Below are 13,639 nucleotides of genomic sequence, written 5' to 3' on the forward strand. Positions count from 1 at the left end.
TGTGAGGAATTGAGAGAGTGGTGTGATTGAAGGGAGGCAGCTACATTAGATGGGGTGGTGGAGGGGGTGGAGCTTCTCTCTGCATTAGCGAAGACTCCTTCTGCTGGCTGGTCAGCAGACACCTGGTCAGACATCTGAAACACAATCGCACAGAAGTCATTTAGCCTTTGAGGGCCTGTGCTCCATACCCACCAGAAGTCCAGGAGGGGTCAAGAATAATCTCTCACTTAAAAAATGATAGGGATTCAATCTCACCAGCACAGCCACAGCAGATGCTTAAACACCACTTCCCATAAAGACATTGCCTATGGTTGAAGCACTTAGGCCTAATCAATGACATTAGAGTTTATCGTAAAAAAGCTATTAAGGCTCTGCAAGCCTAGAGGCGTCACTACAGACCCTGGTTAGATTCCTGGCTGTCTCACAACCGGCCGTGATTGGGAGTCCCATAGGGCGGCGCACAATTGGCCCAGCGTTGTCTGGGTTTGGCCGTCATTGTAAATAAGAATTTGTTCTTAACTGACTTGCCTAGTTAAATAAAGGTAAAATTAAAATTAAAAAACACCACTATGTCCCATTGTTAATACTGTAGCTGACCTGGTAGCTTGATGACTTGTCAGGCTGTTTCCTAAGGCATAGGCCAAGGAGGGAGAAAGCAAGGCAGGAGAGCAGGGACACAAAGGTGAAGAGGGTGATGGGATGCACTGGGCCTGGAGCACAATGGAAAGAGAAGAACCACAATCAAGACTTCACCACCATATGACCACTCTAGCAGCCACTAAGCTATATCTGATTAACAGCTAGCCCACATGTATTGGCCCGTTTGATAGACTACGGTAACAGGAGCCAGGAAGTACGCACCCAGTCTGAGCACAGAGAAGAACAGGAGCCAGAACATGCAGAGGATGGGCGCCACGATGACCTGGCTGATGGCTGCAGTGTGGATGCGCTGGTTGAGCTTGGTGGGCACGTAGGCATAGTAGATGTTGTAGCGGTCCACCATGTGTTTCAGGATCAGGTAGAGCAGCCCTGAGAGACAGACATTACAGAGCTGACTGATGAGGACATGCAGCCAATCACCTATTATAATATTGTTAACTTCCGTCTAAAGCATAGTTGAGGTCAATTCAACTCCCATTCCTGTCAGTTGACTTCGGAATTTACTGGAATTTAGATGGAACTGACCCCAACTCTGGGCTACAGTGTGAATCACAGGTTAAAGACAGCATGCAGTTGAGCCCAGGACTGATACAATGTGGAAGGCATGCGTCAAGGCCTGGAGAGTAGTAGTAAATAAAGGATTGTTGCGGCTCTGGGCAGAGACAGGAGTAAAGTGGGCGTCTGGCTCCCAGCTCGCTGTGTCTGAGTGTCTGGGACTACAGCACATTCACTTCACACAGTCTGCACCAGGCTGGCAGCAGAGGTGACCAACGTTACAGTAGCAGGAGAGAGGCTTCCACTCCACACTGAGCGGACACACACACACAGGGAGGAGGAGGCACGCACAAACACACACTCACCAAAGGGCATGATGATGGGACAGGTGATACTGTAGGTCATGCTAACAGCATAGATGCACATGGTCCAGGCGTACTGCAGACCAAACTGGAACTCATAGGCCTGGCTCTGGAGAGACCGACAAAACACACACTTGAAAAGAAAAGTTACATCAATAATTCACACAAATAATACAGTCAAATGCTGCTCCTGTCACCCGTTTGACGTGGATGCGCTCGGCCCCGGGCTTGGCCAAACAGAGACGCAGAGCATACACCATCAGAGCTGGGATACGCAGCAGCTCCATGGCCGTGCCGATCAGGCTGGACGTGATCACGTAGTTCACGAAGAACGCTCCGTTATCAGGCAGGAACACACACCTGCACACAGAGGAGAGGAAGCAAAGCCTAGGAGCGTGTTCGCTGTATATGGCAGTTATTTCAGTGCCAGCTAAGCATGGTACCATGGCATTAGAGGGCAGAACAATTAAACATACTCAAATTTTATATTCTTGTCTTCCAGGAAATTGACATCAAACAGCCACCTGAAGAACAGGTCCAGACTAGAGATGAAAGAACCACAGGTACATTAGAGTGTAAGTATAGGATCTTGGATCATGTGTAATCTCTGTAATGATCATAGCAGGAAACTATAAAATGTATGTTTCTATATCCATACCTGGAGAGACCCAGCGAGGGCAGGATGATCACCATGAACACCAGCAGCACAAAGCACTTATGCATGGTGATCTGGTTCTCACTGGATCTGAGGACACCACAACATGGACCACATTACAACAGAGGACATGCAGTTACAAAACACATGTTTGGAACATGCAGTATATGTTACAATTGCACTCCCTCACATTCAATAAGCAACATTAAAATATTGTATTACTCTATTTCAAATGTAAAGGGACTTCATAGTGGGCTCATTACCACGAGCAGAGCTTTTCACACCAATAACTGTAAACATTTGATTTGCATTAAGTCGTTCACACACCACGCCTTCACAACACATGGGTGGGTGGTGGGGGCGGTTATGTAAAGAGACGGTGCGCATAGGTGCTGTGTGAGGTTGTCTCCTCCGGATGCAGAGCTATTCTGCTCCTCAGTGCATAGTGACCATTGTGCATATCATTATCTCCACAGAGATCACTATGACAACCTGACTAGAGAAGTAGTGCAGAGAGAGAGAGCTAGAGAGAGAGAGAGAGAGAGAGCGAGAGAGAGAGAGAGAGCGAGAGAGCGAGCGAGAGCTGTTGAAGAAGAAGGTGTTTTCAGGGACAGAACTAGGCCATAGGTTGAGTGTCAGACAGTGTCTGCTGGGGCCTGCAGCAGTCCAGTACTCTACCTGGTCCAGTGAGACTCGAAGAAGGCAGAGTAGTAGACTATGAAGGGTAACAGGACAGAGAACGCCCAGAGCAGGAGGGTAGGGAAGAACTGTGTGATGATCGGGCTCTATGGGGAGAAACCAAAACATCATGAGTTCATTTTAATATAGTTCATTCTGGAGTTTATTTGCTTTGGTACAGCACCACAAACACTAATTCTGAAATGAATTCTGACCCTCAGGCTGTCCACAGGCCGGGTGACGTTGAGTTTGTCCATGGTGTTGACAATGATGGCGGGCGTGGTGAGGAAGAAGAGGAGGAGGAAGAGGAGGATGTTGAGCAGGACAAAGCGCAGCCACCAGCGGGAGCCACACACCGACAGGTTCTCCCTGGAGACAGAGAAGTAAACAAGAAGTCAGATACTCATCTATCCAAAAGCCTTTACGTCATATCGCCACTAATCTGTACTACTGTGTAAACCCACAAAGTATGAATACAACAAAAGCAACCCCTAACGTGAGAGGGAGTATGCTGCAGCGCACTGACTACTCTGGAGTGGATAACAGGTTGGACACATCACACTCCTTTTTAAAGAAGGGAAACAGTCGGTTACCCAGAGCGACATGCAGAGGCAATGTGTCACATCCGGCCATGACCGGGTGCCCCACAATTGTCTACCTGCACCAGGAAGCAGTATTACTCCCTCCACACAAACACACACTGCCATATACACAGCCAATGAGGCATGAAGCACAAACAGCGAGCACCGTGTGGCGGGGAACCTCATCGACTAATCCCACAATACATATGTAACACTCACATCATGTAACCTCAGAGGGGCTGATGGTTATCATCTAAACCCTTCATTTTATAACTGATCTCAAATACACTAAACTACCAATGAACAATTTAATTGTAAAAAATAAAAACACACCATCTAAGATAACCCACACAAATACAATTCTAAAATCCATCTAATTAAGATGGTTAAATGGTTGAGTGGAACGGCCACTTGGCAGTTACTAGAGACAGATCTCTTGTAAGAGAAAGTAACAGATTAACAACCTCTGCAAACAGCTTTAAAAAGGCTGTGGCAGGGCACAGCTCGTCAATATGCGTCAGGTTGAATTCCGGCCTAAGTACAGTTAGATAACCAAATGGGAGGGAATTTCTAGCCATGATGTGCTTTCAGATAACCTCCTCACTCACCAGATGATGTCGCTTGGAGCTGGGGCGTAGCCTACACCCCACCTGTGAGACTGAACTACCGTGGTGATGCTAGACTGCTTGGGTCTCCGATGGCAACGGACCCGGCTGTAGTCCTTGACAATACTGTAGGGAGAAACACAACACACAAAGTCATCACACAAAACAGGCAGAGACACACACATGAACACATTCAATCAAACCCTGTAACATATCATTATATTGGTGTGCCATGCATGCACTGCGGGAGACTGCAGAACAGTGCGTTCATTTGTCAGAGGTCAGGGGTCATAGTTCACTCACACAGCAGTCATCCTCTCATCCCGAAAAGTCACGAAGGCGATGCCCAGCCTCTTGAGGGAGATGCGATGCTTCTCTGCATTAAACTCATCAGTCAGTTTCTCCTCTAACTCACTGTAGTACTGCTCTGCATCCACCTGCAGAAATAGTTGAAAATATAGATTAGCGACATACCAGTATTATTCATCAAGTCTAATCATGTCCCTTATTGAATTTCTATTCAGACAGACGAAACTACACATTGCCGCTCAAATCAAATGTAGTTTTTTAGTGCCATCCAGTGGCAAAACGCAATCAATGCAACATAATTACTATGACCAAGGTTCACTAACATTTCTGTAATAAAAGTACCTGCTCAAAGCCGCACACGTCACAGCAGAAGATGGTAGCACAGGGGTGGGTCTTAATCATGATCTTCCCCTCCTTCTGGGACATAGTGGCGAAATACAGCCTTCCTTTCATCGCCTTCCGTCTGAAACAACACAACAACTCAAATCTGCACAGAGGTAAAAAACAACAAAACAATGATTGTATTGGATTACTGACTAATTTCTTTATATTGTCATAGTTACTGTACCGCTCAGAGTCCAGCATCATCAGTTTGTGTACATTGAAGCAGAAGCGGACGTCAGTGACAGTACAGCTGGGGTATGCCTCACTAGAGCGGAGGGAAGAGGGAACAGAGTTAAACCAGCTTTATTACTATCAGCATTATTTTGAGTGCGTAAAGAAGTGCGAAGTAAACATAAGATTACTGGAAGTGTTTGGTGATGAGGCCTGGGTCTGAGATCTCTCTGGGGATGCAGGTGATCATGAGAGTCCTGGCCACCTGACAAAAAAAACAACAATAAGTTTGCCAATAATAAAAGTAAGATGGTAACCATGCATTACACACATCAAAAGGTGTCTCTTTCAGTTTTCAGAGACAGAAACCTGACCATGTTGCCTAGTAATCAATATACATTTGGCCAGTGGTGGAAAAAGTACCCAATTGTCATACTTGAGTAAAAGTAAAGATACCTTAATAGAAAATGACTCAAGTAAAAGTGAACGTCACCCAGTAAAATACTACTTCAGTAAAAGTATAAAAGGTATTTGGTTTTAAATATACTTAAGTATCAGAAGTAAAAGTATAAATAATTTCAAATTCCTTATGTTAAGCAAACCAGATGGCACGATTTTCTTGATTGTTTTAGTTACAGATAGCCAGGGGCACACTCCAACACTAAGACATAATTTACAAACGAAGCATGTGTGTTTATTTAGTCCACCAGATCAGAGGCAGTAGGGATGACCAGGGATGTTCTCTGGATAAGTGAGTGAATTGGACCATTTTCCTGTCCTGCTAAGCATTTTAGGTGTCAGGGAAAATATATGGAGTAAAAATAACATTATTTTCTTTAGGAATGTAGCAAAGTAAAAGTTGTCAAAAATATAAATAGTAAAGTATAGATACCCCAAAAAACTACTTAAGTAGTAATTTAAAGTATTTTTTCTTAAGTACTTTAAATCACTGCATTTGGCCAGGTTTGAGGAGCCCTCACACACCTTCTCGTCCTCTCTGTACTCCAGGCGTGAGGAGTGGTGGGCCATACACAGCACTGTGATGATGACGTAGAGCAGAGCAAAGATACTGTGGAGCCACAGGAAGCTGTCCCTAAGAGAAGATAAAGGCATTTCACATGACTATTGAAAAACCATGGTGGTCTCAAGATATTCATGAACATTTCTTGAAGTTGGCAAAAAGAGAAGACCCAGCCCTTTGACCTACTTTGCAGGAAGATTAGCCACAGTCGTTCTTCCAAAATTTTCAGGATTATCCCCTACAGAAAAGACAACATATGACAGTTGTGTGTAAGTCATTTTTTTTAAAGAAAGAGACTTCATACTTTAAATGGACTTTAAGAGGAATACCCCCATCTTTATATGGTTAAGATGGCAATAGGATCAAACAGAGGATTGTCTCATCCAATTTAGTAAAAACTCAGTGAAAAGTTTAAGACAGAATTGCGAGATTAGTCACGTCTCCACCCTCTATTTTAGTTTCGCTCCATTTATTTACTGTTTCTATGGTGACCGATATAAGGGTGTTGGTTAATTTAACGACGGGGGTGACACAATGGTCCATATAGATGACAGCCAACAGTAATAAAGTGGCTATGGAGAACCCTGGTCCCCCCAAACGTGTTTGCTTTACATTCTATATGGGAGCTTACTCAACATTTAACTGCCAACTGTCATTTATTCTACTATCCATTACAGCTAACAACTGCTGACACCAAAGTGCATGTCGGGAGGAAATTAAAGTTTTCATATTCATACTCTTCTGCTTGGGGAAGGCCTAAGTTAAATACCACTAATGTAACTCAATTGAGCAGTAAGTCAAATTGCAGACAATGTCTGTCTGTGTTTGTATCTGTGGTGTGTGTGTGTGTGTGCGCGCGCGTTTGACTGTGTGGCCTACGTTTCAGATATCCCTGGGCAGACTTCGTCAGTTTGTGTTTATAACTGTGGTGTATATATGTGTGTGTGTGTGTGAGTGCAAGCCCACCCACGTGTGTGTGTGTGTGTGTGTGTACACGCGTGCATCTGTGTGTTTGCATATGCATGTGTGGCCTGGTCTCTCCTTGCGAGGTGCCCCTCTACCTCCCCTGCCGTTTAGGATATCCCTGGGCCTCCCAACACGGGCCAAGGCCTCCCTCTAAATTACCTAGGAGGTTCCCGGAAAAGTTGACAGGCAGGATGATGGCCAAAGACAGCAGGCAGACCACGGTCATGAGCAGGATGATGTGGCGCTGGAAGGACAGGTAGGTCGTAGCGTCGATGCCACATTTACTCCTGATCTCATCATCCCTAGAGAGACAACACAGAGAGAGATGATCCAAAACTGGGTAGGGAGGGAGAGAGAGGATCTTCCCAGGGTGGCAGAATCAGCAGGCTGGGATTTAAACTCATCCTAAAGAGACTAAACCCAGAGTTAGGAAGAAGCAGTGTGTTGTTGAGAAGGGGACTACAGGGGACAGCATGTACTTGCTGCCAAACATACCCCCGTCAAACTGACTGACTATCTTAACAATCCTTGACTTCGACGATGTCATTTACAAAATCGTCTCCAACACTCAGCAAATTGGATGCTGTCGTTGGCTGGCCCTCGCTTCATATTCGTCGCCAAACCCACTGGCTCCAGGTCATCTATAAGTCTTTGCTAGGTAAAGCCCTGCCTTATCTCAGCTCACTGGTTACCATAGCAGCACCCACCCCTAGCACGCGCTCCAGCAGGTATATTGCACTGGTCATCCCCAAAGCCTATTCCTCCTTTGGCCGCCTTTCCTTCTAGTTCTCTGCTGCCAATGACTGGAACGAATTTCAAAAATCACTGAAGCTGGAGACTTATATCTCCCTCACTAACTTTAAGCATCAGCGGTCAGAGCAGCTCACAGATCACTGCACCTGTACATAGTCCATCTGTAAATAGCCCATCCAACTACCTCATCCCCATAGTTATTTTTTGCTCCTTTGCACCCCAGTATCTCTACTTGCACATTCATCTTCTGCACATCTATCACTCCAGTGTTTAATTGCTAAATTGTAATTACTTCGCCACTACGGCCTATTTATTGCCTTACCTCCCTAATCTTACCTCAGTTGCACAAACTGTATATAGATTTTTTCTATTCTGTTATTGACTGTAGGTTTGTTTATTCCATGTGTAACTCTGTGTTGTTGTTTGTGTCGCACTGCTTTGCTTTATCTTGGCCAGGTCGCAGTTGTAAATGAGAACTTGTTCTCAACTGGCCTACCTGGTTAAATAAAGGTGAAATTAAAAATAAATGTAAAAAACACACTTTGAAAAAAGGGTTCCAAAAGGGTTCGTCGGCTGTCCCCATAAGATAACCCTTTTTGGTTATACCTGAAACCCAAAAGGGTTCTTCAAAAGGTTATCCTACAGGGACAGCCGAAGAACCCTTTTAGGTTCTAGATAGCACCTTTTTTTTCTTAAGAGTGTGGGATTGTGGAGGGAAGGGTCGAATCGTCTTCCGTGCCGAGACAGATTCAGTCTCATCGGTTCTCCACGGTAGTGATATTGTGGGGCCTGCTCCTCATGCCTCAGTGTAACTATGCCACTCCATTCCTGCCAAACCTGTGGTGGCTAAGGGGAGCCCAAGCAGGAGGGTCTGAAAACCCACTTGTCTCTGAAAAAACAGGAGGTGCCTGCTGGTCCCACGGCAGGGAGGCAGGCCAGGCCACACATAGAGCTATCAGGGTGGGTTAGCACTTTTCCAGGGATCCCAGGGTGAGGTATACAGTCAGCTACTAACACAAGGACTAAAAACAGCACCCAGATGCACCCAAACTCCACCATAATACTCTGGAAACCATGGACACAGAGGAAGTCACTGTTTTACGGGCCTAAATTTGTTGAGTGAAAGTGAGTCAGACTCGAGCAAGTGCAAATACTCTATGGTAAATCATGGCACAAATGATCCCATGAGCACACACTCGTTTGTTTTTGCTGCTTAATGAGATATAACACGAGTTTGCGTTTTGGGATTACATCAACATTGAAGAGCAATAAAACATGATAGAAGCGAGGATGGGGTTGAGTGTTAAAGGGTCAAGAGTTTTACACTTACTTCATATGATAGATTGTCGTAAGCCAAGAGCAGAAGCCCTAGAGATGGAGCAAAGACATAAAACATTCAGTGGATCGCTTATTAAATACAAATTGATGACAGACTCTGTGGTAGGCATTGCACAGTATGCCTGGCTTGCCACGCATCTGTCATTTGCATAACATTAAGGCCTACGAGCTGAGAGGGTAATGGGGCTTTAATAGGTCTAGTCTGAGGCATAAACGACTTTACTGCTGTCAAACTCTTGGAGAAGACCTCATGTCTGAGTCAGTCCTACGCCATCATAAACATGGTGTGTCACATCGATGGTGGTGGTGACCCTAACCAGTCACGCAGGTGTCTATGAAGTCATTGTCTGAACAGTCCGCCTTTTCTTATTTTGTTTTTGTTTGTGCAGTTGGACATTTTATCAACTCAATTTAGGACAAGTGCTTTGGTCAGTGTCAGAAAATGGTGTGCCCCACTTTTATTCACACTCAAAAAGGTCACCCTTCATAAGTTATACCCCTAGACCTATCCTACGGTCTGGAGTTGGATCCATAATAACAGTTGGACTCACCAAGTCCTTGGTCTCGGAGTCTGACGGGCTGGACTCTGACGGGGACTTCTCCTTCTCACTCTGCTCTCCGTAGAACAGGGACGTGAGGCTGAGAAACAGAAGAAATACCAGGATTATCATATTGATGGACAATGTGTTCCTTCCTACAGAATAGGAGGGAAGGAAGCTTATCATGTAGATTGCCATCCCATGAGGGAAGATACTGTACTGCAACAAGTCAGCGCAATATGAGACTACAGCCATTAAACACAATCTTGGAAGGATGATTTCTAGACAGTCACATGGACAGCGTTGAGTGACTGTGGGAAGTTAATATCCTTTCCTTCCCATAGACAGGTGGGCACAGAGCCTGCAGACAGCATGAGTGCTAATAATGTTGGCTGGTTCTAATAGCTTTTCCATGCAGGCCCCTGTACTCCTCTTAGAACTCAAGTCAAATTGAAACAGAGGGTTCTCCAGCACAGCTGAGATCATATCAATGATAGGAGGGTAAATAAAGGAGATAGACAGTGTTCCTGGAATCCAATGAAGCATTGTGATGATTAAGTTTGGTGATGTTTCTCTCGTGGCGATGTCGCTGACAGCTCTACAGCGTGACACTTTAAGCGGCATAATTGAATTAGAGCGACGGCAGCCCGCTCGGCAGATGTCGCTGACTCGGGGGTGGCAGAGAGCCGCTGCTGGTCAGGCAGAACTAATCAACCCCACGCTCACTAGAGTGGCTCCAGGTCAGGCAGAAGTAAGCTGTTGCAGAGCCTCAATCTGCAAACCCACACAGACTACTGACTGGACCTCAAACCAAAAAAGGTTCTAAAAATCAGAATCCTCCTACAGAGCTACTGTGTGTCTGCCTGTGCCATGAATGCTTTATGAATATTATGGTATCAACATTGGAGATCGTGGAACAAAAATAGAGATACTCAGATTGTGATGTGTGTAAAAAGTGATTAAAAACGAATTATAGTAAAGCAATGCAATACTGTAATGGCTCATTCAAAGCAAGAAAGCCAGGGAAAACAAAGTATTTTGTGAGTATTTACTATGGATCCCCAGCAGCAGCTACTCTTCCTGGGGTCCAGAAAAATTGAGGCAGTTTATACAATTTTAAAAACATTACAATACATGCATAGATTTCACACACCGTTTGTCCTCAGGCCCCTACTTCACCAATACCACATATCTACAGTACTTAATCCATGTGTATGTATAGTGCGCATGTTATCGTATGTATGCAGGTGTCGGTGCCAATGTTTGTGTTGCTTCACAGTCCCCGCTGTTCCATAAGGTGTTTATCTGTTTTTTAAATCTAATTTTACTGCTTGCGTTAGTTACCTGATGTGGAATAGAGTTCCATGTAGTCATGGCTCTATGTAGTACTGTGTGCCTCCCGTAGTTTGTTCTGGACTTGAGGCATGTCTTGTGGGGTATGCATGGGTGTCCGAACTGTGTGCCAGTAGTTTAGACAGACAGCTCGGTGCATTCAACATGTCAATACCTCTCATAAATAAAAGTAGTGATGAAGTCAATCTCTCCTCCATTTCCAGCCAGGAGAGATTGACATGCATATTATTAATATTAGCTCTCTGTGTACATCCAAGGGCCGTGCTGCCCTGTTCTGAGCCAATTGCAATTAGCATTTTTTTGGGCAATTTTCCTGTCCTTTGTGGCACCTGACCACACGACTGAACAGTAGTCAAGGTGCGACAAAACTAGGGCCTGTAGGACCTGCCTTGTTGATAGTGTTGTTAAGAAGGCAGAGCATCGCTTTATTATAGACAGACTTCTCCCCATCTTAGCTACTACTGCATCAATAATGTTTTGACCATGACAGTTTACAATCTAGGGTTACTCCAAGCAGTTTAGTCATCTCAACTTGTTTAATTTCCACATTATTTATTACAAGATTTAGTTGAGGTTTAGGGTTTAGTGAGTGTTTTGTTCCAAATACAATGCTTTTAGAAATATTTAGAGCCAACTTATTCCTTGCCACCCATTCTGAAACTAATAGCAGCTCTTTGTTGAGTGTTGCAGTCATTTCAGTCGCTGTAGTAGCTGATGTGTATAGTGTTGAGTCGTCCGCATACATAGACACTCTGGCTTTACTCAAAGTCAGTGGCATGTCGTTAGTAAAAAAAAAAAAATTAAAGCAAGGGGCCTAAACAGCTACCCTGGGGAATTCCTGATTCTAACTGGATTATATTTGAGAGGCTTCCATTAAAGAACACCCTCAGTTGTTAGACAAGTAACTCTTTATCCACATTATAGCAGGGGGTGTAAAACCATAACACATACATTTTTCCAGCAGCAGACGATGATCGATAATGTCAAAAGCTGCACTGAAGTCTAACAAGACAGCCCCCACAATCATTGTATCACCAGAAGTTTACTAAGGGTTGGTAAGAGGCTGATTGGTCGGCTATTTGAGCCAGTAAAGGGGAATTCACTATTCTTGGGTAGCGGAATGACTTTCGCTTCTCTCCATGCCTGAGGGCACACGCACTCTAATACGCTTAAATTGAAGACATGGCAAATAGGAGTGGCAATATCGTCTGCTATTATCCTTAGTCATTTTCACTTCCAGATTGTCAGACCCCAGTGGCTTGTCATTGTTGAAAGACAACAATTCTTTCACCTCTTCCACACTGACCTTGCGGAATTCAAAAGTACAATTATTGTTTTTCATAATTTGGTCCGATATACTTGGATGTGTAGTGTCAGCGTTTGTTGCTGGCATGTCATCCCTAAATTTGCTAATCTTGCCAATATCAGTGGGCTTTGTGATGAATTAGCTATCTGATTCAATGAATGAAGGAGCCAAAAATGTCCTAAAATGTCCTTTAAGGTGCTCCAAAGCTTTTTACTATCATTCTTTATATAATTTATCTTTGTTTCATAGTATATTTTCTTTTTAGTTTAGTCACATGATTTCTTAATTTGCAGTACGTTTGCCAATCAGTTGGGCTGCCAGATTTAATTGCCATACCTTTTGCCTCATACCTCTCAACCATACAATTTTTCAATTCCTCATCAATCCAAAGGGATTTATCAGTTTTTACAGACATTTTCTTAATGGGTGCATGCTTCATGCTTATTAGTAACTGGAATAAGTTGTTTCATAAATGCATCAAGTGCAGCGTCTGGTTGCTCCTCATTACACACTTCAGACCAGCAAATATTCTTTACATCATCAACATATGAATCACTACAAAACTTATTGTATGACCTCCTATATACTATATTAGGCCCAGCCTTTGGAACTTTGGTTTTCCTACATATGACTATTTGCAGATATGGTTATCATTAGTATGAGAATGCCTGAGCAGTACCATGCCTTCTCAGGAGGTGGAGCTAATGTCAAGGAGCAGTGTCAAGTGGTCATGAATTATGCTTTCAATATATTCAGTATATTATAGGTCTGGTATGGAGATCTTGAGTGTTGCCTCAACTCATATACCAGACTTATAACATACTGAGTATGAATGGAGGATGAGAGCAAAGGCTTTACTGTACCTGTCATTCTCCATCAATAAAGCCAGACGGCCATAGTCCCACGCAGCCTTCCTCAAACAGGAGAAGATCAGCAAAAGAAACTGCAATATAAAGAATGAGTTATAGGACATAAGGAGCTCCTCAGAACACTCACCCATCTCTTTTAAGTCTTAAAACAAAAAATATATTTTGACTTGCATGTACATCATGGATTTGCAGATGGAAATAAATCTCATGAGGAATGCACAAATAATATTCAGCAGCAATAACGATCTATTTTCCTAAGAGTTGTATGTGGTTGGTTGTCTTGGAAACTACCAAGGAGAGGTCAGCATGTATACTAAGGCTAGTGTAGTCAATAGCAGGGGCGTTTCTACGATTTGAAGACATTGGGAGCTTAGCGCAAAGACAGAATGGAAGTTCAACAGCAAAATGCATGAATTTGGTGCACTTTGAGATGAACATTGAGAGATTAGATCATTGAAAGATTAGATATTTTTCAGGTAACTTGCACCTTCTCACAGCAGACACTGCAGGTGCTCAATTAGCTGCTATTGTGGGTCTCTGTACTCTGGAACACATATCTATAGTGTATTGTCAAAAAGTACTCGACAACTTCAA

At 43.9% G+C, this 13,639-nt stretch overlaps 1 protein-coding gene across 1 annotated transcript in view; it reads right to left on the reverse strand.

Annotated features, from left to right (window-relative positions):
* Positions 1–13,639, reverse strand: part of LOC106593351 (osmosensitive cation channel TMEM63C) — a 35,933-nt gene that overhangs the window by 3,672 nt on the left and 18,622 nt on the right. Inside the window, exons 3-22 of the mRNA XM_014184710.3 lie at positions 13,040–13,119; positions 9,530–9,617; positions 8,971–9,008; positions 7,047–7,189; positions 6,108–6,159; positions 5,885–5,993; positions 5,092–5,165; positions 4,914–4,994; positions 4,688–4,808; positions 4,340–4,473; positions 4,040–4,162; positions 3,066–3,219; positions 2,851–2,957; positions 2,176–2,262; positions 1,994–2,059; positions 1,715–1,877; positions 1,521–1,626; positions 862–1,029; positions 598–710; positions 45–134 (exon numbers count right to left, since the gene is read on the reverse strand). Of these exons, the coding sequence (XP_014040185.2) occupies positions 45–134; positions 598–710; positions 862–1,029; positions 1,521–1,626; positions 1,715–1,877; positions 1,994–2,059; positions 2,176–2,262; positions 2,851–2,957; positions 3,066–3,219; positions 4,040–4,162; positions 4,340–4,473; positions 4,688–4,808; positions 4,914–4,994; positions 5,092–5,165; positions 5,885–5,993; positions 6,108–6,159; positions 7,047–7,189; positions 8,971–9,008; positions 9,530–9,617; positions 13,040–13,119 (2,097 nt within the window). The remainder of the gene's footprint in view (positions 1–44; positions 135–597; positions 711–861; positions 1,030–1,520; positions 1,627–1,714; positions 1,878–1,993; positions 2,060–2,175; positions 2,263–2,850; positions 2,958–3,065; positions 3,220–4,039; positions 4,163–4,339; positions 4,474–4,687; positions 4,809–4,913; positions 4,995–5,091; positions 5,166–5,884; positions 5,994–6,107; positions 6,160–7,046; positions 7,190–8,970; positions 9,009–9,529; positions 9,618–13,039; positions 13,120–13,639) is intronic.

Source organism: Salmo salar, chromosome 01 (assembly GCF_965601325.2).
Source record: "Salmo salar chromosome 01, fSalSal1, whole genome shotgun sequence".
Lineage (NCBI taxonomy): Eukaryota > Metazoa > Chordata > Actinopteri > Salmoniformes > Salmonidae > Salmo > Salmo salar.